The sequence below is a fragment of the Haliaeetus albicilla genome, chromosome 2 (genome assembly GCF_947461875.1).
Source record: "Haliaeetus albicilla chromosome 2, bHalAlb1.1, whole genome shotgun sequence".
Taxonomy (NCBI): domain Eukaryota; kingdom Metazoa; phylum Chordata; class Aves; order Accipitriformes; family Accipitridae; genus Haliaeetus; species Haliaeetus albicilla.
In genome coordinates, this window is record NC_091484.1 from 30,133,226 (window position 1) to 30,159,746 (window position 26,521).

A 26,521-nucleotide genomic window follows, 5' to 3' on the forward strand; every position below is an offset into this window, starting at 1 on the left:
CCTCCTTTCTCTAAAACAATAGGCCTGCTGAACCACACATTTCAGGACCTGAGAAACCTGATTTGGTAATTGAAGGTGCACATGGCACACATTTTCTTATGGTATGGAAAAATTAATTATACCACATGACAGATTTCAGTCCTGGTGTTCAAATACTCATTAACAAAACTACTTTAAAAGGGGCTAATAGAAACAAATGCCTTTAACATCACAGACTTCCCAGATGACTCCTGCTATGGAGATGGATGACAAATCACTGTCAGTCATCTTTAAATTCCATATTGACTACATTGAAGCAATTACCCATTTATTTTTAGAGCATGTTCCATTTTAAACACAAGTGATTCAGTCCAAGAAACATTCTATACTGCATCACTATTTCATGGGTTAACAACTCTCAAATTTAAATGGATTTTAATTCTGGGACAAACACTTGCTTTTTTTTTTCCCTTGTGCCTCTAGACATTGGTTGGGAATTTTAATTCAGGCTTCAAACCAAACAAAAGTTGGTGTTCTACAAGCATCTGCAGAGAAATATAAAAATATCTGGAAAGTGTGAAAGAGTGAGCCTGTTTTGCTAACTGCATGAAATGAAACCTCAGCGAAGGTCTCAGTAATAGCCTTCCTGACTGCTGTGCACTCTCTCTCCCACAGACCTTCTGCTCTGCAGCAAGGGAACACTGCCTGCGCTGCTGCGTCCTCAAAGAACTTTGCAATACAATGGAGCACAGCGATTCCCTAGGGAGCACGGTGCTGATCATTTACTTCGATATGTCAAACAAGAGCGTCAGGGTTTCCCCCTTTTTTAAGGTCTAAAAGGAACAGCTTGCTACATCACTCCTCCCCAGCCCCCAAGACATCTCAAGGTTTATCTGCATTGTAGGCAATGTTCTGGACAAAAGGATGTAGGGCTGGGGTCGAGCTTAGGCTGCTCCTAACTTGTGGAAAAGAAGGGTGAGATGATAAAAGTGGAGAGTTGGGGAAGTAGAGTCCTGAGGAGCTGAGGTTTCTGTTGCTGCCACCAGTGGAGGGAGAGGACAAGCAGGAGCTGCAACAGGTACTGCAGCAGGAGAAACCCGCTTCAGGCTCAGCTGCTGCCTTGCTTCAACCCAACTCCTCCCTCTTTCCAAAGCAAAAGCAGGCTGTGGGGCTACAGCCAGCCTCTTGCCCCCAGCAGTCTGCTGCCCTTGACAACAGCCTATTTTGCCTGTAGCTTGGACCAGTCTTACTGGTCCATATTCTGGTGAACTCACAAACATCTGAGATGAGGACACCATCTTGCCAAGGGACAGTCCCAGCACCTAAGGAGCCCTGCCTAAAGAACCTAAACCTCCTTCTTTCAGAGCTGACGATGGGGTACCCTAGCCATGGCATAGCTGATCAAAAAAGTCCAAGACTGACTCAAGCCCATTATACAGCTGCCTAGCCACTATTCATTAACTGTAACAAAAATGACCCTGGGCTCCCTACATCAAAGAACCTTGCCATTTCTTCTTAATTAATTCTAAGCATCTTGCTGGCCTCAAATCTCAGCTGGAAAACATCAACTGGAGTAGGTGGCATCTCAGCCTGCCTTTTGCTACTGGCTGTACTTTTATTTTTCCTGTGTTGCATGCCCCCCATCCTCCTGAGATCATCAGTAGAAACCAAAATATTGCTGTGTTTTAGGACAAATGCGTAAGTACGTAAGATCTAGCCTGTTTTAGACTTTATTAGAATTAACATTCATGATATCTAAGGCCAAGAGAAATGTATTTCTAAGGAATTAAACCAAACCCCTGCAGTGTTTGCCACTCAGCCATTGCAGAATCACAACAGCACATGAAATGTTAGAAGAGAAATGGGTAAAAAAAAGCCTTAAACAGAAGCAAAACTGACTCATCTCCTTATTGCCAAAACCGAGAAAGCCGCTGAGCGTAAACAAACAACAGACATCCTGAAGAAAAGGGGGCGTCGCAATTCCTTTTCATGCTAATGGGCAGATACACAAACTGGTATGAGCAGGACCATCCTCCAGCTACTCCGGCAAGCTGATCCCAGGGAAACGGCCGATGCTACAGCGACATTCCTGGCAGCACAGGTGCCACCAGAGGCCAGGGAGCGTCTGCGGTGCTGGTGACTCCCAGCGCACTGATGGATCCTAGTTATATATGCTGGAAAGCTGTGACAGCTGCAGGTATGATCCACTTCTGGAAGTCACACGTATAGTTGGATACCAAATGAAACTGTTCTGGGTAGTATTCACAAAGGCATACTTTGGCGTAGGCTGGCAAGCATCCCTTCTAAAGAACAGGAGAGAGGACGAGCCAGAGCACTTGTATAAGGCGCTTGAGCTCTCCTCCCTATCTACAGGGGCCCACAAAGACTACAATCTACACATGCTGAAAGCAGACCTTGTGGGTACCCCTAAGTTTAGAGGAAACTAAGCAGGTAAGACTTGGGACCAGGGAGACACTTAGAAAGAACGGAAGTCATTGTGAAGACAAGTCACATTCTCCAGCAAAGTCCATCATCACAAACTAAGATACTTCGGAGTAACTGCTTTTTTTTAATTCCTAAAAGCCCTTCTGCTTTAACTTTGTGACATGCTTAACCGGGGGGGGGGGGGGGGGGAACGGGGAGGTTGTCTTGTGGGATTATTTTTTTTTTAAAAACAGCTTTCAGCATTGAAACCACAGCAGCAACCGTAATGCCTGCCTCCACAAGACAGATTTCCAACACTTTAAAAACAGGTAACCCAACCTCTTTGTTAGAGCAGCTCCTGGCCTGACACGAACTATTCAACACCATCACCCTCACAACTTGAATCCCCCACACACATAGCACGTGCAAAACTCCATGAAGCTTCACAGGGATTATCTCACGATCGCAAAGAATGCTAGATCGCATGCCACGTACATGAAACGCAAAGCCACAGGAAGATGCACTTTAGTAACAAGTCTTAGCCAGTTATTTACTGGAATACAATAAATACCACGTTGTTTATTAGAATGCATTTAAAACACTGAGCATATGGATTTTGAATCAATTCTTTGGGATGTTCTGAGTGCGTGTACACAGTCTGTTTTCAAATATTCACGTTCAGATATTGATGCTTCCCGATAAAGTCACTGAGTGCATCAGCTCATGCTCTGGCCTGCTCTGGTTTCAAATGAGTAAGCTGATGAGAAAGAGCTGATTGATACTAAAAAGGTTAGGAGTCCAAACCTCAGGTCACATTAAGTCAGCAACACACTAGAGTATGTATCACACAAGTGATACAACGTGCTGTCCACCACTAACTCACACGCCACTCACTCCTCACAAGTGCCAGCCATCTGACCAAACAGTCTTTGTTCTGAGCTAACTCCCTGCTCACCCTCCTGAAACAAATGAGTAAATAGACCCAACATTTCCTCCATAAGGACAGATACTCTTCTCCCCCCCCCATACTAGACTGAGACTGCATCAGCAGGATGAGTGTTGTCTGTTGACTAAGCATGTAATGCTTTTTACATCTACTTCTGGTTCCAGCATGAAAATCAACATTGCACCTGTGTTGTCCAAATGAGTGTGCGTTCCAGAGATGGAAGAGAAGTAGAGAGAGCGGCCAGGATACATACCGTACTCCACTTCTTCCTAAAACACACATACTACACAGAGAAATGATAATCCCTTCTTAGTGGAAAATCCAAATTTTCAAAATGAATCCCCAAGCTAAAATGAATTACTGTAATAACCGCAATCCTTGTACAAGCACTAATCAGAAAGGCACAGCTGACCACCTGCTATGTGGCACCACTGGCACAGCAGCACCCTGCCCCTAATTACTGCTGTGTTCAGACAGGGCTAGGTGCCCCACAAAATGAGATGGTAGCACTGGTAAATACATGGACAGGAACACAGCCTGACTGACTGTTGTACAGTCTCACTACGCACTTCTGCTGAGTGCAGCATTAAAAAAAAAAAAAAAAAAAAGGCACTACTGCAGCTCCAAACAGCAGGATGCAAAAATCTAAACCCAGGCCAAGTAATTTCTTCTGCAACTACAGAGAAACACACGGGAAACGATGCAAGAGACAAAAATATGAATTGTATGTGCCTGTGTCTGTACAAACCCATTATCTATGCAGGCTGTGAAATGAGAAAAGCAGCGTTTGACAATGCTACAGGCTGGGGCAATGTTCTCAACATACTTATAATAAGTTATTTTATTTAATTGCTAACGAAAAAAATGCAGTTACATAATAACACAAGGTAATAACCAAAATATGAAGTCACAAGATTGGCTTACAGCAACAGAGCCAGGAGGAAAAAAAGGCGGTTTGTGCTTTAAATTTTGCTGCATTGTCAAGGAGCCAAGAACCGAATGTGGGGGCTTCTTCTTTTACGGGGAAGGGATGTAACCACCGAAAATTCAGCGCGGGACTCTTCATCACCGCCTGCGCGCATCCACAGCCCCAAATGATGTCAATCCCCGCCGGCACGTCACTCACCATAATTCTACACTATTTGCTCGCTAGTGAAATTCAGCCGACAGGCCGACGGCTAAGCCCGTAACCCACCAGGGCCCGTACGCTCCAGGGAGAGCAACCCCCCCCGGCCACCCCCCACCCGCGGAAGCGCTCAGGGACACGGAGGGGGGTCCCATTCCCGCACAGACCGGCCGGCTCCGAGGCACAAAGGCGGGCAGCCGCCGAGCCGGGCACGGATGACAGCGCACACCCACGACCCGTCACCGCATCTCGCCGGCCGGGCGGGGGCTGCCCGCCCCGGGAAGGGCCTCTCCCGGCGGCGAGGCCGCCGACAGCCCCATCCCGCCTCGCACTTCTCCGCTGGGAGGCAACGCCGCCCCCCCCCATCCCCCTCAGCCGGGGCCGGGCGGCAGCAGCCCCTCGTACCTGGACAATGCCGGCCTGGGCACAGCTCATGCTCCCCCGGCGAGGGCAGGTCTCACATCCCACACGTGCGGCTCAGGGCTGGCCGCCTGTCAGCCCACAGGGCGGAGGACGGACGGACGGGGTGCCGGCGTGTCAGCCCCCGCCGAGCCGCACCATAGTCCAGCACCGGCTGATACGCCCGCAACGCCGCCGCCGCCGCGCTCCCTCCTCCTCCTCCGCCCCACCAGCCTCCTCCCACCCCGCCGCCTGTCGCTGGGTACCGGCCGCCTGGAGCCACCCACACGCCGCGGCGGGCGCCCGGCAGCGCCGCCCGGCCCGGCCGGCCCGGCCCGCCCCTCAGCGCGCCGCCTCCCGCCCGGCCTCCGCCTCCCGCCCGGCACGGCGCGGCGCGGCGCGGCGGCGTCCCAGGCCGCCTGGGGACGGAGCGGTGACGGCCGGCCGCGGTGGGCCCGCCCGGGGCAGGCCGTACCCCGCCGCCTTCCCCGGCCCCTCCGCCGCTGGGCCGCCGCGCCGCCCTCAGCCCGCTCCCGCCAGGCGGGCGCGGGCCGAGGCGCGACGCTGCCCGGCCGGGGGCCGGCCGCCCCCTCCCCTCAGCCCCGGCTGCCCTCAGCTGATGGCACGGGGACACCACAGTACACAACCCCGCGCCGCGGCGGGCGCCCCGGGAGCTGCGCTGCCGCAGGTGGAGGCAGACAAATTAACCTCTTTTCCTTGTTGCCCCTTCGGCTCAGGCCGGCAGCCCTCCCACCGACTCCCCACCAGCGCCGTAGTCTCCGGCGTGATCGCTGACGCCTTTTCCCCACGCACCGAGACAACAGCTTGGGGAGCGCTGCTGCTCCAGCAGCTGTACCTCCTCCCCTGGGAAACGCGCACCCTTCACAGCCCTTACCTCCAGCCTCACCTCTTCTCCTGGACAGTGCTTCGTGAACTGCACCCCCGGACAAAGAAAGCCACGGTACCGCCGCTGGGAAGAGAGTGAGTCTCGAACTGCAGCTCAGGATCTGGGCAGAGGTGCTATACACTCACTTCTCCCACAGGTCTTGCATTTGTCCCATCCCCGGGGCAAACCTGCCCGCCAAAAATAGACCAGGAGTGCTGCTGGGGCTTCCACCAGCAACGCGCTGTCTCTGCGCCCGCCTGTCAGAAGGGCTGAAGACCAGCTCCTAATGTCAGCTGGAAGAGGGGAAAGACAGAACAATGCTGCAGAGGCCTGCTAGCCCCCTCACCTCATTCTTCTAGAGGTACAGTTTTTAGACAATAGCATTTTTTTAAAACTATCCCATTGGAGCGGATTTTCCCCCCCCCCATGCTACTAAATACATCAATTTTTCAAGAGTCTTCTGAATCTTAAGCTGTATCCTGAGCAAAGACATGTTGATAAAAAAACACAAATAGGCCCAGTAACACACCACAATTGAAGCTGAGTTTGTTTCTAAAACCATCTTTGCATCCCCCACTCACACAAATTTCTTTGGAACTAAAGACACACTGTGCTTGGTATCAGTGCGAGAAATATTTTTTATTCTAATTTTCTAATCAATGCACTCCAAAATATTTTCAGAGACATTGTAGCCCCTAATTTCCACTTGATCATCTCATTTCCTTTCTTAAAGAGGTGAAACAGGAGAAATTAGAACATAGTATCAGCAGAAACCTCAGAAGAAAAATCAAATTGAATTTGGGAAGGAGAATGGCTTGGTATTATATTACATTAGCAAAAGAAGAAATAGATCTACAATCAGTATTACCAGCGTGCAAGACCAGTGAGTGGGCTAGTTCCCTGTGCAGTCAGAGTGGGAAGAAAGAGAGGCCCATCACAAAGCCACGCCAGCTCTTCCCCAGAAGCAGGGCAGACCCAAAGACATACCAGGCCACGAAGGCCACACCAGCAAATTAACGTGCATCTCGGGACACGTCTGTGTGCAAACACGCTCTTCCGCAGGTGTTTGAGAAATTCAGTTGATGTTTGGGCAAGCACAGTCTCTCCTCATCCAGTGAAGCCATCTGCTGATCATAGATTGCAGTAGACCATGCTAACAAATACCTACAAGGAGGCCTCCAGCCAGATATTTGTCTCCTTCTTTTAAAGCCGTGTATCAATGCTTACACTGAAACTGCTCATGACAGGCATGTGCTTCTGCCCTTGCACTTTGAAAGTCTAGATAAGAAGGAATAAAATAAAGATGAGGGAAGAGTCAGAGGAATGGAAAGGTGAAGTAGTTTGCCCAAAGGTCACACAGCAAGTTGCTGGAAGAGAGCAGAGAACTGACCCAAGCCTCCTCACTCTCGATTCACTGTGCCCTCTGAGCTTTTCCACAACTCCTTCTGCTCATGTGGGTTGCTGGTATAATTCTATATCATGTATTAATCTCAGGTGTGCATCTCGTCTTCAGAGGTGGACACATATGTTGATTCTATCAAAGACATTGAGTTAGCTAAAAGAGGAAATTCAATAAATGCATATGCTCTAAAAAGCAGTCTAAATTCAAGCTGGAGTTTGAGTTGCTGTTTCTGAGTTGTAGAGGCAGCTTAACATTATGGGTGTGCAAGGAGCCAAAACCCCCATCAGCACATTTCAGGACGATGAGACTTGAAGCAGAAGTCCCCTTGCCATGCTCTGTGGACCTGGGGAGAGGAACCCCTTTAAGGAGGACTGGGCATGTGCTTTCCTCTTCACTAGCTACCACCTCTGCTTTCCTTTCAGACTAAAAAGAACATCCTGAATCTCCTACACGAGCAGCAAGTTGAAAATTGTCCGCTGTTGGAATTTGAGTAAAACCAGGGAGATCAAAATTAAGATCGAGGCAAACTGCATACCCACCTCCCGTAGATATACATTCAAATATTGAGCAGAAGATGAATGTGGCAAGTGATTCAAAAAATGAACCAAGCTTTGATGAGGATATTTTGCCCTCCTGTTCCTCAAAAGAAGGAAATTAGACATTGGAAATGAAGTGGTTTCTATTGTAACTTTGCATTTTACTGAAAAGGAGGAGAGTTGCATAAGGAGCTTTAAAATTAGACTAAAATTTGGCAGTTCAGATGCTCATCTATATTATAAACAAACCTCTGAATTTTATATGCCTACCTATTATAATACTCCCCAACCTCCCACAGACTAAGCAAAACAGCAAGTTTTGCTGTCCCACAGGCCTGTCAACAACTTCTGGTATCTTTTCATCCATAAGCTAAGGCATACTCATGCCTCATGACATGTCTACAGACAGCATAAGGCAAAGATGATTTGGGCAGCCAGTGACGAAGATGCATGTCTGTTTTGCAGGGAATTTTGCAGAATTTTGGCAGCCACAGAGTAGTCCTGCAAAAGCAGGAAATAGGAGCAGGAAAAATTTGGCTTGGGGAGGGTGGAAAAAAGCAAGAGGAAGCAACTCTATCTTTCCTCACCAAATATTTCTGAGGGACATAGACCTATGCTCTTGAGTCAGCGCAGGACAGATTCCATTGCATTTCCAAAATTTGTCATTCTGGTGGCTCATTCACGCCTGATATGTATCAGAGGAACTTCCACTTAGTATAGCATAGTATTCTGCACAGTTTGTAGTTATTTTAAAATGTTTTGATCAAATAAGTGAAAAACTGGGAAATTTCAGTCATTCTTAACAAATGTCAGGTACACCATCTGGAAAAACAGACAAATATGGTGGTTGTCATGTTACAGCCAATAAAAAAAACCCACTGGTGTCCTTCTCTGCAGGACTCTTGACTTGAGCTGATCTGGGTGATGATGGAAGGACTGGGTAAGGCTCTCACAGGGTTTACTCATCTCTTACATTTGTAGGTGGCCAGGTGCAAACAGACCAAAGTTCCTCCAAAAGAGCTTTTCTGAAAGAAGAAATGGTCAGCCTCTAAATCCTTTACTGAGCATGCTCCTGCCTTAAAGCTGCAGAAAAACTGTGAGTAACTTCAAGCTGCTTAAACGTTATATTGCCCTTTTAATCTGTCCAATATAGCATGGCCATTACCCTGCCACTGGCCCTGGGTGGCCATTGTGTAACTAAAGACTGGAAGGATGACTGATAAATGGAAATCCACCACCTTGGCAGAACTGGCAGAAGACACTGTGTTGTGAGGGCCATTTAACAGTTCAGAAGGACATTTGGGAGTATCCTAAGTTTTTGTGCTGGATTCATTCCTAGCTGAGCGAGATATCATGTATTTCTCTTTCCTGCAACATAGTATTCACTAAATTTTACCAATAAACACAATTTTTGCCCGTTAAAGAGACTGCTACTCAGATGATATAGGACAGCATTTCTAGATGCTAGACTCATTTATGTCCAAGTGATATTCCCATACCTGGCGATATTCTCATACCTGGCTCACATGGCTTCTCATTTTTGATTACTCGCTCTGTTGGGACTCAGAACTCCATTACTGACTTTGACACACACAGAGCATCTTTAAAAAGGCACTTGGCTGATGCTGTCTTAATGTCTTCTACTATATTTTGCCTTACACAGATGGGATTGCTCATATCTCAGCTGAATGCCATGCTTATGCATAGCAATAGGTGCTTGTCTAATGTAGGTGTTAGGACTTCAGGCTCTATCAGTGCTTTCTTTGAGCAGCTCTTGCGTGCAAGCTGCCTTTTTTCTTAGACACTATATCCTTCCTTCCTGGCAGCCCAGATCTGAACATTTGGGGAGGCCATGACAGACACTGTCCTAGAAGACATGACCAAGGGTTATGATTGCTGGGGAATGACATGGAACAGGTCCAAGAGTGATTTCTGCCCCAGCAGGACTGCAACCCCTATAGCTACCAACCCTCTTCCTTTGCAGGAGCCGGCAGCATGCTATACAACAGCCCAAACTCCATCCCTCTTTCATCCTGGGTGTAAAGAGGAGTTTTACAGAGGAGTTTCTTTATGCATGTACTGAATTACTGGAGCATTTACCCAACTTGATCAAAAGAATTCCAGCCCTTCGGCTGGAATCATTTGCATGGCCTGATTTTTGCAGTTACACCTAATTGTTTTACGTGTAGATATACACTGGTTTGACATTCGTCCCTGTTAGGTTCATTTTCCTCTACCTTGATTCTCTTTCTGAAGCAAATGCTAACCAGCTTCAAAATAGAAGGAGGTTAAATATTAGCATCCCTGGCAGAAGAGATACACAGTGATTATGAAACATTATTCTACGTGGGCAAACATACTGCATATTTTTTCCTGCATAAAGCCTATGATAATCCTTCTAAGACTCCAACTATTTTTACAACTAAGGCTCCACTTAAAGAAAAACACAATTCTTAAAGCAAGTTCAATGACACAAAGGTTGAGCCCATATCCCAATAAGTTGTTCTGTCAGCAATGAAATGATTTAGATGAGTGTCCCTGTAGTTCCTTTGATGTATCCAGAGAATGGTGAGTTCACATCACAGCTGCTTCTCCCACACCAGGAAAGTGAGGGTGGGAATACACATTATCAGGGTCTTTTCTCCTCTCCCTGGCTGTCACAAAACTTGGTATATTTGAGACTCCCCCATCTAATATGCATGAGAGGTCTCAGCCAGTTTGAAGATTACATGGATCACATAGACACTCAGATTATGCAAGTCTTATTTTCTTAGGAATCCATGCTAAAAGAGGGGAGTAATTGTCTCATTGTCTATGAAAAGTCAGGGGTCTACAGCATACCTGCAACAGTGAAGCCGGGAGACAACAGGAGACCCCTGGAGAGTCATAGCACCAGACTGATTTGGCATAATTAACATACACGTAGTTTTAATCTCAACTGGAGACCTCCTCTGAAGGGGAAAAGTAAGAAAATCTCTAGTTACACGGATAGGTTTTGAAGGTACTCCCCCAACAGGAATAATTCTGATAAAGACTAAGTTCACCTTTCACACAGGCAGCACTGCTGTATTACTGACCAGACAACTATTCATACGCTTAGACACATGCTTTAACATCATGCTAGAACAGAGCCAGAGAGAGGTTTTTCTTCTCTTGGTGAGAGTGGATATTCAAAAGGGATGAATGAATCCTTACTGAAAGGGGATGCTTCTGGTTTTGCTCTGCACCTGATTCCTGATCTGGTAGTCCCACCCCTTCTTGCCAACGCTTTCACTAGGTCCTTTGGTACCCACTGTTTTCCTGGGTTAATTTTCTGCCAGCTGAACTGGGGTTGGACTAACACCTCCCACGGGTACACTGGAGAAAGATGTGAAATCACTTGGACAGCAAGAGGGAAAAAATTGAGATTTCCCCTTTATGGGGCAATTAAGCCTGTTGGATCAGTTCAGACTTCTCATGAGATCTCTCCCAGACTGAACTGGAATTGCATCAAGCCCAAGACAAGCAGGGGTATTCCTCTTACCTTGTGAAAGCATACTAAGCCAAAATCACTGCTTACTCAGTAGGGTGGTGAAGATGAGATTGTTGCTGCCTGCATCCAGGCCTTGGAAATTTTTTTGAAGATGCCAAATGCTCAGTTGTTCCAGCCTCCCTCTCAAAGGTTTCCAGACAAATCATTAGTAATTTACATTTTTCTTAACACTGGCCCACCACCGAGTAGCAGGCCTGTTTTAACTAGGTTGGAGGGAATAGAGGAGCTCATCGTCCACACTCATTTGGCTGATAAACAATTCAGTAGTAACAGAGGGCTGAATTAACAGATGAAGGCAGATGGGTTTATGGAATAGGGAGGGACTGAGAGAGAGGTTATGTTGAGAGAGCAGAAGGATTGGAAAAAGATCAACCAAAAATGGGCCAGCATGTTAAGCCATATGTCTCTTCTAAACATTTTTTCTGCTCTTGTTGTTTGATTGTCACAGTGCTTCATAACTATCTGTTGTTTTGTTCTGAGATTTTCGGTTTGGGGTTTTTTTGCAGGCAATGCTTCCCAAGAGTCCAAGCGAGCAACACCACGCACACTCCACTTTGTCGGGGGTGAATACCTTTGTTATTTTTACAAATATGTATAATCACAATAATATGAATACAGCTATAGTACACACAGATCCACAGCCACCCTCAGTAGTTCTGCAATGTCATATCCACCTCCCCATGCAAATACTGTGGAGATAAGTCTGGCATAGATTCAGTTGCCACTGTCTTCCCTCATCTGTCAATCTATCCTACTAATAAAAGGAAAAAAGTGGATATGCACTTAAAATAGCATATCCCTTCCAATTGCAGCCAAAAGAACCTACCATGAAATGTCTTAATCACTCAGGACAGATGTCTTGAGTTAATACACAGCCCCCTGCAACATTTCTGACAGCCCTTGATTGGTATCAACCATGCCAGGTTTAAACTTCAGTGGCTAATAATAAAACACCAGCTTGAATCCCTACCCCAAAGCTGGCAAAATTAAACTAAGTTGTCTGGTGCTCAAATGCCTGATTTTTCCACACCTAAAAACATATCAGTTTTCTTAATAAATTCTTACTTTACTGAATAGGAGAAAAGGACAACAGGAAGACAAAAGCAGTAAGATCCAATACCTCTCCCAAAGTTGCACTGTAATTGTTTACAACATTCCTCCCTAGCACCCTGGCTGTTTCCTCATCTTCTGTACTATCATTCCCTTTCCAGTTCACAGTCAGCAGGTCCAGGGCTTTGTCACCTGAACAGCAGGATAACAAGGCTTTATCCAAGCTGTTGCTGGCCCTACAGCATTAGCTGCTCCTCCTGACCACAAGTGTTACCTGCTCTCCCGGTTGAACCATGTACACCTGTTTGAGCCCTGCCTGCTCCTCCAGCTCTGCTCTTGCACATCTTGCTCTTGCCTTTGTTCTGCCAGCTCTTCTAGCTAATCATGAAAGCTTTGCTTGTAGCTGCTGCTCTTTTCTGTCAGCATTTCAGCTCCAAGGTCTCTACCAAGGTCTCTGCAGACATGGCAATTCCTTTTAGTCCTCTGCCCCCAGACTGACGCCTGATACCAAGTAGACAAACTTTACATTATGCCACCCCATCACTGTACCTGCTAGATACTGAGAAACTATTACTCCATATACATAATTTGCCTACTTCTGCCTTTGAACTACAAGTGACATGACTACGACAGCTCATGGGTAGAAAGGCCAAGGGCCAAATTTACAAAAGTTGGATATACCAGCCTGCAGGAGCTCTTTGGCATCTACTAGGTTTACAGAGCACCTTTTCCTGCTTTTAAATGCTCACACATTTTCTGATCTCTGGTTACAACCAACACATACATATACAAGGAATTCTTGCAGCAGAAAATTCCCTGAAGTTTTCAAGCATCTCTCCCTTTTCTTGTAAGTTGCATGAATTACACCAGGGATGCTCATTAGCCCCAGCAAACATTTCAGCAGTTTTAAACTTAAAGGTCAGCCTGAAAAAAATCACAAGCAATGCTTTTATGCTCAGTGAGAAGTACAACTAATTTCTTTGCTTTCAGCAGTTTGTCTTAGAAAGACATTACCATTAGACACCAGCTTCGTAAAAGCTAATGACTACAACACACAGCAAAGTTATATCCAACATAAAATAAACATGTATGTCACATACCACTGAGAAATACATCAATATGAGAGAAACATCAGGTCTACTGTATGTACGCAAATGCAGTACAAATCCTGTCTTTTCATGAATACATGTGAAGTAGCAGCAAAATTTAGGCCTTGGCAGTTCTGTGCAACTTGAGGTACACCTGGGATTGCCTTCTGTATTTATGCTGGGCATCTTTAATCCTATCTGTTCTTTGAAGCACAGCACTGACAAAGTCTGCATTCATGACCTCAGTTCACATCTAAGGTAAACATCAAGAGAAGCCACTCTTTGCTCAGCAGCTCAACATCCTGCCCAGCATCATGGAGTCAGTGAGGGTGCACGTCTGGCTCGCACAGTACTAGCAGAGACTATTCTCTATGGGGAACTCAGCAAATGAGCTGTTAATAATGCACCAGCCTTGCAATTCAGCTGTATTGTCTCTGCAAAGCTAACAGGAGTAAAAAGCAATAAAAACTGTTTTGACACCGTTAGCAGATGTGACTGACTACACACTGTTCCATTGTGTAAGTAGGAGTTGCACATGTTACATCCTAGAGCGGAATCACACACTGTTTGAAACAGAAGCAGGGACAGAATCACAGACAAGTCATATACAACAGCAGCTGAAGTTCCCTGTGAGCCATGTGTGCAGGGCAAGTATCTAGGATTGATTTCTGAGCCCTGCAAGTCAGTATGAGTGGTGTACCAGTGTCTCTACAAACTACCAAGACACCTGCAAAGAGTCACCAGACATTATAAAGTAGAGGCCTTTCATGCTGTGCAGTTGTAAAGGGGCTGTTCCCAGATTCTCCTGTCCCTGGATTTCCTCTTCCTTTTGCTGCATAAAGGCAAAGAATTGTCTGTACTGCAGTCCCATCTCCCCCATCACAGTTCACTTTTGTGCAAGGAAGAAATTACATTGCAGTGGTTCTGTGAGACTAACGATATGAAGTACTTGCATTTTCCCGCCAACATAAGAGTTTTTACAGAAAGGACAAGAGTAAGTGCCAGGAACGGGGTCTGAATCCAAGGTAAAAATGGCATCTGGTGGGAAAAGAAGACTCGATCCAGAAGTGATATTAGAGGGCAATTGACACAGGAGCAGGACGCACTGAACACCCAGAGCTTGAGTACATTCATTGAAGTGTTCTGCCTTTGATATCTTCCAGTCTTAAAAGCATTTTAACCTGCAGTTGAAATAAGCATTATCCCTGTAGTGCTAAATTCAGATATATCACACTGTTTTATAGCCAGAACAATTCACTACTGAGACCAGACTCTATCCCTAATTATTATGAAAAGTATCAGTATTGAAGTTCAGCATTATCTTGTTTGAAATGTGCACAGAGGAAGAGACTCTTAATTCCTACATGAGCACCCTATTCTAGTGCTCTTTCGCTTCCCAGTCAAGCAGTGAACCAGTGCTGGTTTCAGTTTTAATATTTGAGATAAGCTGTAACATAACTGTAACATTTCTTAAATGTTTTTTAATGCTTTTTAAAAAGTCTACAAAAAAATTAATTTCCTTGTGATTAATATCTCCCAGGCTCCATACTTCAGAGCAGGGATAAGGAAGTAGCTGAAAGGAGGATGTCTGGCTTCGCTATAATCCAATGATTTTCAATAGAGCTTGTACACATCTGGCTGTAGATGGATCGCATATATAATGAACGTATTTAAAGAGAGAGCAAATACAGTTTCCACCACAGTTAGCCAGAGCTGTCTGGATAACATCTCTGTAGACCAGAGTTCCTTGTGGACTTCAAGGACTCACTGACCTTTGTCCCATAGCAAAACTCTCCAGGGTGTAGGGTGGCACACATGTGTTCTCAGCTGTGGTTTAGTATGGCGAGAATTTGTCCTACAACAATTATTCAGCTGCAATCCATTGGCCTAGAGCACTACTCTTCCACACAAGTTTTCCTCAGTTTACAAACTCTCACAGTCCTTGCTACTAGTGCAAGTTGCTACTCCCAGGAAGCCTGGGGCAGCTAATGGGAACACAACTTTTCCTGGTAAATTGCATCTCACTGGCAGATTTTTTTTAATTTTTTTTTTTTTTTTTTTGCCAAGCTGATCAATTCTGAAGTCTGACCTACAGAAAGCAGCATCACTTCTCTTGGAAAATGACTCCTACCAAAAATAACACACTACCAAAAATAAAATTCATAATGCAACATCTCTTTTACTCCTGAAGCTAGCTGAGACACTCTGCCTGATGTTCAGGCACTTCTGGGTAATAGTGCAAGAGCCTTAGGACAGGAGTTATTTTTTCATATAGCTACTTTAAATAGCATGGTGATATTTTTAGTTTTACTGTACTCTTATACTGTTTAAAATTGTATTATTTTAAAATAGCCTCTGCAGTACCAGGTTCTGTGCTGTGGAAAGAAAATTGAGTTAAACTCCACACTCAATATTTGTTTAAATCTGATGCTTTATACAAAATATACTGTGCTTTCAATTATCTTTCCCTCAAATTTCTCATTTAATCAAAGTGTTTCTGATAATTTTCAGCTTTTATCCAAAATAATATGACTTATGGCACCTAATATAGGTCAAAACAAGCAAACTAAATACAATCAGGAATACATAAAGGGAAAGAAGGATTCTTGCAAAAGAATCCCATAATGATTTTGGCCAGTACCCAGCATCAGTAATAGAATTATTCTCTTTCTACAGCAGTATATTTTGGTCCCATAGGAAAAATGATCATTTCACCCATTGTTGGAATACACTAGAAGATTACTGGAAGCAGATGACAACAGATGTCTGGTGACCATGCTGCAACTCCAGATACTTGGAGAGTCAGGTCCTGGCTCTGTCAGACTTCCCATATAGCCTTGGGTAAATACTTCAGTCTACCTGCTGTGCCTATTCCTTATGTGTAAAAATGAAAATATTGCTTTACCCAGGGAAATGTCACTAAGCAATAAAACAGAAAGGATTGTGAGAATGTCAGGTCAGATGCATGTTATGAACAATGAGGGTCATGGAAGTGTTTGGACAGACTGCAATGCACAACAGTACAGGAAATTAACTTTTTTTTCAAGAGTATTAATAAGGTAAACAGTGTAATTAGCTTTGTGGGGCAGACCTTGCTTTCTGAGGTCTGAAAATGAACAAATTATTTGCAGACCGAAGCAAAACTTCAGGTCTAATTCTTCATGATTAGATCAATGTTGGCATAATACAGAAACAGATTATTATATAGCAAAGATTTTTAGTTTCCAGTATTCTTAAGGTAAAAATTTATGAAATACCATAGGAAGAAGTTTGCTTCATGACCTCTCATAATATGTCCAAGTATCTTGAAAAAGAAAACAATTGACAGGCACAAGCTGCAGAATTGTAATTGCAAAATAAGCATTACTAAATTTCTCAGCTCTCCAGTAGCAGACCCCTTGCCAGTTAACTGGGTAATTCTGATTTCACTAGCTTAAACCCTCTTGATTTATTGGAGATATCCTAGATATACCCAGCTGTATTAGAGTACAAGAACAGGGAGTACCTAGAAATTCTTCAGGGAGAAGTGAAGGATAGAGATTGAGCTATCCAATCCCTGTTTTTTATTCTAGTATTTGAGCTCTTTCAATTGATAAAGATCTACAAATCTCAAAAAACCTCAAACCTGGATACAAGCAGGAGAGTCACTGATACAGAGATCTTGATTCTGAAAGTTTCCAGAGTGGTTTTATATTGGACAGAGCGGACAACTAGTGCAACCTCACTAAGCTAAGCAAGTTAAATAATGGCGGAATTTTACTTTCTTCTGTTGGATGTGTTATTACCAGATAGGAGTCCTTCAGAAGCATGAGTGCTTATAGTAAAGCAACATATCAGTGGCAGAGCATTTATTCCCTCTGCACTTTGGTGGTTTTTGGTGGTTTTGGGTTTTTTTCCCCCTTAGTCATGATGTTGATACTTCTGCTCAGTGGTTATTGTCATTATCATCCACGTGGAAAATACAGCCAGAGAGGATCAGACCAAAGGCCAACTAGCCAGTTATCTGCTTTCCAACTATTGTCAGGAGCAGATAGGCAAAAAGAACAGAGCAAACGGGGTAAATGCCACATGCAGTGCAGATCATTGCACTTCATGACCCAGTGATGCAATTTCATAGCTCATTTATGTTTGTATAAAAATGCTGAAGTCTGTACATAGGTGTGCTTATTCCCTTCAATCCAGTCTCTGCAAGTATATGCATCCCTCCTGCATGGACATGGGTGTTGCCATAATTCCCTTCACCTTTAGACATTCTTCTAAAGTTTCATAGAGAACATACAAAAGAGATCCAAGGACCTACCCAAGGATGTGCTCCTGATATTCTTCTAAGTGTACAGAAGAAAGCATTTCTAAACAGAATAGCTAAAAATGCATCAGATTCTTGCCTTTCTTTCCACTGCCAAATTCCTGTCTCTGAGACAGGATCCTATAGAATTTCTAGCAGGGAAAGCCTTACAGCAAAGACTTAATAGACCCAAATTGCCAGGAATCATTTGAATTTAGGGGATGTCTGAGACATATCACAAAATATTAGCAAAACAGGGCACTGTAGCTGAGCTATTTCTAGGAGACAATGAGGGGTGAGAGGAAGAAAACCCTGTCAGTACAATCCTGCTCAATTTAATGCACCACATTCTGAATAGAAACTTAATTTATCCATGTAGTGACTTACTTTTAGTTTGCCTGCGTGTGTATATATAGATTAAAATCTGTTCTTAGTTTAGGATATTACAGAATACATCTATAGATATCTAAAATATTTGGTGCTGTTTACTGTACAGGAATTATTTTATGTACATGTTCTTCCTAAACAGAGTCATTCTGTGTAATCCATTGTTGTCATTACTACCCAATCTGCTATGTCTCATAATACTTTCCTAATCAGGAAGTGTCCTATTTTATGATTAATCCACAGGAGATATCTGGAAGTGTTTTCTCTGAAGTACATTTTTTCTAATCCTGTCTCAAAATGTTTTTTAAAGTATATCACAAAAAGATATGGAAGTGAACAAACTTCAGATTCAAGACTAGCTTTTACAAGGCTAACTTTTTCATGGCTTGACAATAGTCTTATTTTGGGTTATGGTGTACATTTTGGATTATGCCATCTGATTACTTCAATGCTTGTTTCACAACTCTAAATCCATTATGAAAAGATGTAGTAATAAAGTGGGGAAGTTGGAAGTATTTCTTTGTATTGAAACAATTTGCAAACTTACTTCAGTCCTAAAGAAAATACCTAAGTTTGGGATAAGATTATTGTTCAATGGCTTAATTTTTATTTTAAAAAAGCTTTTGTTAAGTGTAGGTGAATAGCCAGGCCAGAAGTACTACATCTAAAGATAAGCTGTTAAAGTAAAATAAAACATTGACATTTTATTGATTATGGATCTTTTCCTGATTATTGATCCTCTTTATATTATTTCATTGATTATCTCACATCATGGCTACAGCTCAAATTTCAGTCTGTTTCAATAGGCTCGAATTCTCTGACTGTCTTGACATCTCATTTACTGACAAATTCCAGATCACAGTAGACGATGCCACTGCCATTTCCTACTTTCATATACATACAATTCTTGCACTTGAGCTGTTCTAGAAAACTCAAATTGAACAAAGCTAGCCATTGCTCTCTCTGTAAAAAGAACTGTCCTTGAGATATGGCTATCATGCAAAGTCAGTGACAGTAGGATAGCTGAGAAAATAGAAGATGTGTTATAACAAGTATAAGATGTTATTCTCCAAAGTTCAGAGCAACCTTTTGCCAAACAAGAACATAATTTAAACAATCCTTGTTATTACTGGCTCACTCAAAACCCAATCAATTTACCTCAGCAAGGAAAGGTTATTTAGAAAGGAATACAGTGTTCTTAGTTTTGGGAAAAGACTTTCAAAGTCATAGCTACAGAGCAGCAACAGCAACTGGTCAGACTGCATGAGAAACTGTTCAAGTGACCCTAGTCACTGCCAGGAAAGCCAGCATACTTTTATAGCACCCTTACGTCGGGTCAAGAAGCAATCTGTCAAAAGATAAAAGTACACTGTGAAATACCTAGTGGATGTCCCTGTCACTGAGCCTTCTGACTCAGCAGTGATACACACTGCTGTGTGCACTACAGAATTTCGTCTAGTATCTTAGTGGTTTAAATGAGTTTGTTGTGAAATACTGAGTATCACTGACGCCCAATCTGAGCAAAATAACGGCTTTAATGATGTCCTGCATCTACTCTAGTTCCCTCCTGAGCATTCCCTCTGCAGATCCATTCCCTGCAAACAGCATACACATTCCGATTGTCCAAAGTGGACATTTCATAGTTATAGTGTAGGAAAAAATACCACATAAAAATGAGAGATCAGAAGACTTCTGGAATGCCAAAAAAGTTTGGAAACTCAGGTGGACAATGAGGATGGTCTATTAATACTGAAAGGTATCATCCTTTCAAATACTGCATACAAGTGAAATGGTGAGCCAAAAGCGGAAGCTGAGATCTTGGTCAAAACCAGTCCAGGAACCTAATACAGAAAATGGATGTTAGTCCATACTCAGATGTAAGCCCATTTTAAATGGCCTTGAGTTCTGTAAGGAGCAACTTTAAAACCAATTTTACTCAGCTGCACATACGCAATAGAAAGCAAAGCCCATTAACTACAGGTCACAGGCGCAGTACACTCTACTTATGTTTTCTGACCCTAGGGTACTTAAAGGCATGTCCAGATACACAGCAGCCAGCTATTTGGTCAATCTGATGTTTGGTGGGACAGGAACAGTATATCTCACAAATAGCTAGTTATGCTTTAAAATCCATTAGAGTATTTCAGGAGCACAGGTTAAGATGAAAGCATATGGCAGAACAGTGGAGCTGTGAGTGTCACCGTTTACAAGCAGCTCCCTATTAAGGCAGTTGACATTACATACTTGTCCCAATTTCCCTTATACTTACATTTGTGTCACAGGTAAGTATAAATATGCCAGAAGTAAACCCTTGAATCTAAGAACTTCCAATGTGTTAGGATTTCTACAAGCAACCAGCAATTCAGTGGGCTTGCCTGAAAATACTTTAAATTACTGGTTTTCTTAAAAAAAGTGCAAACTTTGCAAAAGCCCCCTTTCTATACAATGTCTCAAGGTGAACACCCTCACGTGGAAGAGCCCTGCAATCCCTTTCCCATTAGCTTTGCATTTGCACCATCTCTGATTCACTTCTGCAACAGCATTTTTTTTTCCTTGGCTACTTGAAAACATCTCTACAGAGGTCTGTTCTACAATTCCATCTTTATGAAGATGGAATAATGAAAGAGCTTCAAACCTCCCCTCCTCAAGGTGTTAGATCACTTGAAGTATGTAATCTCTGCAGGTGTACCAGATACAGGAAAACAAAAGGAAGAGCAAGAGGAGTATTACAAGGAAAAACAAAGGGGAAAAAAATCACATCCTCACACAAGTTTCTTGAATCTATCCCTTAATTAGGAGATACCGCTTTTAGAGGGATTCAAGCAAAAATCTTTGTCACAATTTGTCAGCTTCCAATGAATACGGATAAGTAGGTCTCAACAGGAATCAACAAATGGGGAGATAACCTACTAACAATTGTAGACTTTAATAGTCTTATCTCTTGGTCATTAGACTGACATTTCAGGATGAAGGTTGGGGGTAAGGAAGAATAAAGATGCTTGAGAACACCTGCTATTATCATCCTGTCAGCTAATCAATTGGGGGTTAGGTTGGACTTTAAGATGACAGTCAATAATATCAGGAACCTATGTTTTCCTGACAGAATAGCATTAGAATAATATGTAGGCAGGTGACTTGAGCTCTGCATACCGCACAAGTCTGACTACAAGAAGCAATGTCTCCCCAGCATCATGTTCTGCCATCCTTCAAACCAGGTAAAACTTTGTCACAATGCTGCCTGCCCCGTGCCAATGCAAACAAAAGATTTTTCTAACCACTTAGACCTTCCTGACAATCTCCTCCTAAGTCTTTAGCCCTTTTTCTCTCAAAATTCATGGTCCAGATATCCTCTAGGTCCAAAACTTTCCTATTGTTGCTCTGATACACATTATCCTAAATTAAATGCCCCCAAAATGTAATGCTAGGATTTTAATATTTCAGTAGCTATTTAGGGCAGAGTAAGTGAACATTTTTATACAAAGATACCAGTTCGTACAAGTTCATTCCAGCTGGATAAGCTGGAACAGAAATTGAGAATAGTGTGCTAGCCAGCCCACGGAGCCTTAAGATAATGGATAGCTATGAAGTGAGGGCAAACAATGGTAATGTGAAGTTTGGTTAGCATCTCAGTTTAAGTATCCTTCCTGTAAGTGACTGTGCTGAGGCATATACTGTAGCCAAGGTCATGCAGAAAGTTGGCAGAGAAGTTGGAACAAGAGCCCAGAAGTTCTAATTCTCTAATTCCCCTGAGAGATATTTCGTTTTCCTCAGATAGCATTTTAAGTCAGACAGCTGAAAAGTTTTGAAAATATTGCCTATTCTTTTCAAGACACACAAAAGTCAAACATACATTTCTTCCTTTCTTCTTCTCTTCCTTCAGCATGTTCTTTCTGTGTCTCAAAATTTGGAGATGTGTTGTTTAATTCTAGCTTGCAATGTGGTATTGCAAAAGGTCATAAAATTGTTGAAATCAAAACAAATCCTATACCAGTTTAGCGGGGCAAATCCTTCATGGGCGTCAGTGGTACTGCTGATGTGATTAAGGTGGGTGGGATTTAGCCCAGTATAGATGCACTGAAGAACAGCACTGCTACAGCAGCTAGGACTTGAAAATACCATAGGAATGGATAACATATTGGAAAAAACTATTTCAGGTTTGTATTTGTTTTTCAGGTTGTAATTGATAGAGAAGCCTCTTTAGGAATTTTTAAGATGTCCTAACTACTGTTCATGGGAATCAATTTATAATTACAATTCTTTAACTCTGCTAGTGAAGGATGTGTATCACAGACTCCTATCGATATTTGTTAGTTTGCCATCTCACTAGATTATCCAAGGCATAACAAGATATTTTTGTCCCTTCTGTTGCTTCTTTTGATGGAAATGCAATTTCCTTCCGCCAGTCACAGTACTGACAGGCAACAATGACGGCTCATAAGACTACTTTGTAATACATTTGTCATAACCTATACTATAACCACTCAGCTCATTTATACAGACAGTCAATTTTAAAAACCTCCAGTAGCTTCTGTGATTATCAGCTAGAAAAAATCCCAAGCTGTAATTTTAAGCTATTTTCCACAAGTCTCCCCCCCTGTCATCCCCAAAGACTTAATCTCAGCTTCTTCAGCCTTTATCTTAACTCTTCAGGAAACAAACCCAGAATTTGCTTTTCTCTTGTCCTTCCCCCTTTAGGAGGAGACTAGCGTAATTAAGAGTACAGTCCAGCACATGTTTGGCTTTAGAGAGTTTGGTGACACTGAGAGACCCCCCACATCCAGTGCTTCATATGCAAGCTAAACAACTGAGGGTGTCAGCAGCTGCTTTGAAAACCCACAGCATGGAGAATATGTGTGGAAAAGGGAGCACAGATCTAGATTCTCCTGCTCAGATTTGCCCTTCCTCAAGTCTGGCAGGATGCTCAGCAGAGGAGCAAGGCTGCCCAGACCTGTCCTTGCTCCATCCCAGCTCCAAACCAGAACACCACAAGCTCTACCAAGGCACTGCAAAGAGCCTTTGGGAGCACAGAGACTTTGCATCAGTTTGGTATGTGCAGATGGTTTAGAGCACAAGTTAAGCAGATCTCAGTCTGCCTGCGGAGGGCTAAGCAGATGCATTGTCCTATAGTGTAATCTAGTTTAAGTGTAGACTTCAGTCAGACATAAAAGTCCAATATTTCGGGCACAAGGTTGTTAAGGATACTCAGCCACAGCACTGGCTGATATAAAAGCAGCAGGTAAGTTTTGTCCATACGTCAAGCTGAGTCCATTCCAGATTTGGGCAATAGTTTCTAGCACGCTTATGTTACTTTCTTCAAACCTTCTTTCATAGTCCACAAAACCCACCCGTATCGGGATGTACCAAAAGTATTGTAACAATTCTACTTGAGTCTCTCCCCATCCTTCTGGAGATCCTGAAAGATGTTTCAAAGGCTAAAAATATTTTTGATTAAAAATAATTCATGCCAGCATAACTCACAGGATGCATGAGAAGGTAATGCACAATTGCAGGATACAGCATAAGTGTAGGCATAAGGTAGCTAGGTTATACATAGCAGCTACTATAAATACAGGGTTAAAAGAAAAGCACTATTTGTGAGCCAGACCATGTCTTCTCAAAGACTGAAGGGAAGGATTTCCAAGCTGCCGAATATTTCCACAGTCATAGCCTTTAATTTCTGATCTATTTATTCCACCATCACAAGTGTCTTGAGAATGTGACAGACTTGAATCCATTTGCCCACACCATCTCAAAATGAACTAGTGCAAACAAAAGCCTGGGGTGTAAAGGGACATAGGTTACTTCAATCAGTGATACCTAGAAACACAAAGAGCTTCTACAACCACATTCAGAGTACAGAAAGCCTTAAAGCCTCAGGTCTTTGACAGTCTCAGAACCTTTTTATGAAACGCCACCGCTCATCCCCAGCGGCGACACATTAGACACCAGGCTTCTGCACAAGCCCTCCTCTAGACTGAGGAGTGTGGGAACCGAACTATCTTTTTCACCTTGGAAAGGCTTCCTCTGGGATCGTGATAAAACCAAAACATATGCAGCCTTCTTGGAAATGGGGATGGAATTAGGGGCTCCATACCACTGCATTATGCGAAGAATTGCTAGACACCTGAATGGATAATAGCTTTCAAAGCTCTGGAGGTGGAGCTCTGCTCTAGTTTATGCCTGAATAAATCTGGATGCAGCCTTAACACTACAAAGTCTATTGTTCCCCACAGCAGTTCAAGTGAATTTTGCCCATTCGCTGCCTACAGAAGGGGTACCAACATGAAAGAACCACAAGTAATCTATTTTGACAAGAGCTGCTGTAAAAAGTCACAAGTTCTTATCACACCTTTGAGCCATACCATTAGCTCCAGGACACTGTTTCCAGAGTGGTAAGATGCAGCCTGCACCTCTGCAGTCCTAGCTACCTTTCAGAAATAAAGGATGTTTCCCGTCTGTCTTTGGAAAGATGATTATTTTATAACTCTGTCTTTGAAGACTTCCTCATGGTCAACTACATGAGTAAGATGTGCAATCACTACCATAGATGCTACCCCTCCCTTGGATGTCTATACTTACACACTGGGCAGCTGCTCTGCTGAACTGGCACTAAAATACAGAGTGTGGTGCTCTAACATTTTGGACTATTCCTGTAGAAACCCTGCTCCAGCTTCCTGAGGGATGTGGCATCACATCTTGATTTTATTTGATGAAATTGGCGTTCCATATTATTTTTTTTTTAATGGCACTAGGTAGCTAAATAGCAGTATCTTGTCATTTTAACATGATTTACAAAGTTTTGTGGGTTTGTTTTGTGGGTTTTGTTTTGTTTTTTTTAAAACAATCCTGTCAGATCATTGTACATTAAGCCAGGACCCAGCTTTTCAACTATCACTGGTGATTTTGAATGCCCTGTGTGAGGCACTTCGAAGGATTCCTTTTAGCCAAACAGGAAAACTTTCAATTCTGAATACAAAATCCAGAGGCACTAAAACGGACACTTCTGGAAACAGAAGTCATCTGAAAGAACCACCCACCATCTTAATCAGTTGCTGATGATATATCATGTGATTTCCCTCTTTAGACAACTTTTATTCTTATCATTCAGCTTTACTTCTATATATTATCGATAGCTTTGCAATGCTACTTCATTACCTGTAATAAGTCTCACAGATGTCCCTGCAAGCATACTGCTGGTAATAAAAATAATTCCACTTATTTAGCTGCACGAGATTAGACAGTTCTTTCCTCAGCATCACATATGTAGCTTGGGTGGAAAAGTGTGGTTTAGATAATTAGACTAGATTCTCACTTCCATTAGCCTAGCACTATCCTACATTACCTGTGGCAGGTTTGTAGCAGCTAAGGACCAGCCCAGTGAATTTTAACAAAACATTTAATTAACCTGGGACAGATTCATAGATCTAGATCTCATCACTGATTAAAACATGTAGCAGCAGTTAAGTGTTGTGTCTAATAAGCATACAAATGCAAGGTTAAATTACACACATTACCACACTAGTTTGACTACCGTTTTGTCACTCATTACTGCAATCTTGTTTTCTTCTATAGCACAAGGTTTTGTTTCTGGTCATGTCTAAAAATATGCAGCCCCAAAAGCATTGCTTCCTGGAAGAGCAGTACAGCTATGCAAGCCAGTAACCTTTTTGTGGCTTTCACAGCAATGACAGTAGCTGTGAGCTTCCAAACGTTGGGTTTGGGGTTTTTTTGTAGCTCAAGAACTCTAATTCAGCTTTTAGGTACAAGACATTGATTAATAAAAAGAGAAGGTTTACATGGACACTTATGCAATTAGTTTTGGAACTTTCATGCCAGAAGTTGTTTCATGTGAAAGGAAAAGAGATTTATTCTGACATTTGCTTTCATGAGGGGGAAGGAACTAAGTGATGGGGTAGGGGGTAGGCCAGTTCAGAACTCAGTTGTGCAGGAAATCTTGTCCCTTCTGAGGATGTAGAGGGACTTAGTCACCAGGCCAAGCAGAATGGCCACTAGAAAGAGAAGTCCCCTTTTTGGGTGGGAACAGACAGCTACTTTTTCCACCAGGAACAGAATATAACCAGAATTTAAACTGCTCCTTACAAAAAAAAAAATCTTCAGATTTATTTCTTCACTTTCCCAGGTGTGTTTTCCTTTCCCAAGAACAACTTCCTTTGTTCCGAACCTCACAAAATAACACAAGTTTACAGAAGAATGGCTCTTGAGAACAGCAAAGATGGCAAGCGACTAGACTGACCCAGCCACGTGGGCAAAAAACAGGGAGCTGCCAATACCAAATAAGATTAAACCATTTCAAAAGCAGGAGAAATTTGGTAAGGCAAGAAACCTTAGCAAGAAAACCAGACAATTCACTCAGAAAACTACCAGAATGCTCTGTGCATGTTGGGCCAGTTCTGCAACTGGTTCATTAATGGAATTAGTGATCAATATTTGCCAAAGATCTGTCCTTTTACTTTTTGATTT

At 43.0% G+C, this 26,521-nt stretch overlaps 1 protein-coding gene across 7 annotated transcripts in view; it reads right to left on the reverse strand.

Annotated features, from left to right (window-relative positions):
- Positions 1-26,521, reverse strand: part of HECW1 (HECT, C2 and WW domain containing E3 ubiquitin protein ligase 1) — a 359,806-nt gene that overhangs the window by 270,985 nt on the left and 62,300 nt on the right. For 6 of the 7 annotated variants that reach the window (XM_069812217.1, XM_069812185.1, XM_069812227.1 and 3 more), the window contains exon 1: positions 4,881-5,090. The exons of the other annotated variant lie outside the window; for it this stretch is intronic. In XM_069812217.1, coding sequence (XP_069668318.1) covers positions 4,881-4,910 — 30 coding nt within the window. In that variant the 5' untranslated portion in view covers positions 4,911-5,090. Of the gene's footprint in view, positions 1-4,880; positions 5,091-26,521 lie in introns of those variants that run through there. 7 annotated transcript variants of the gene reach the window in all.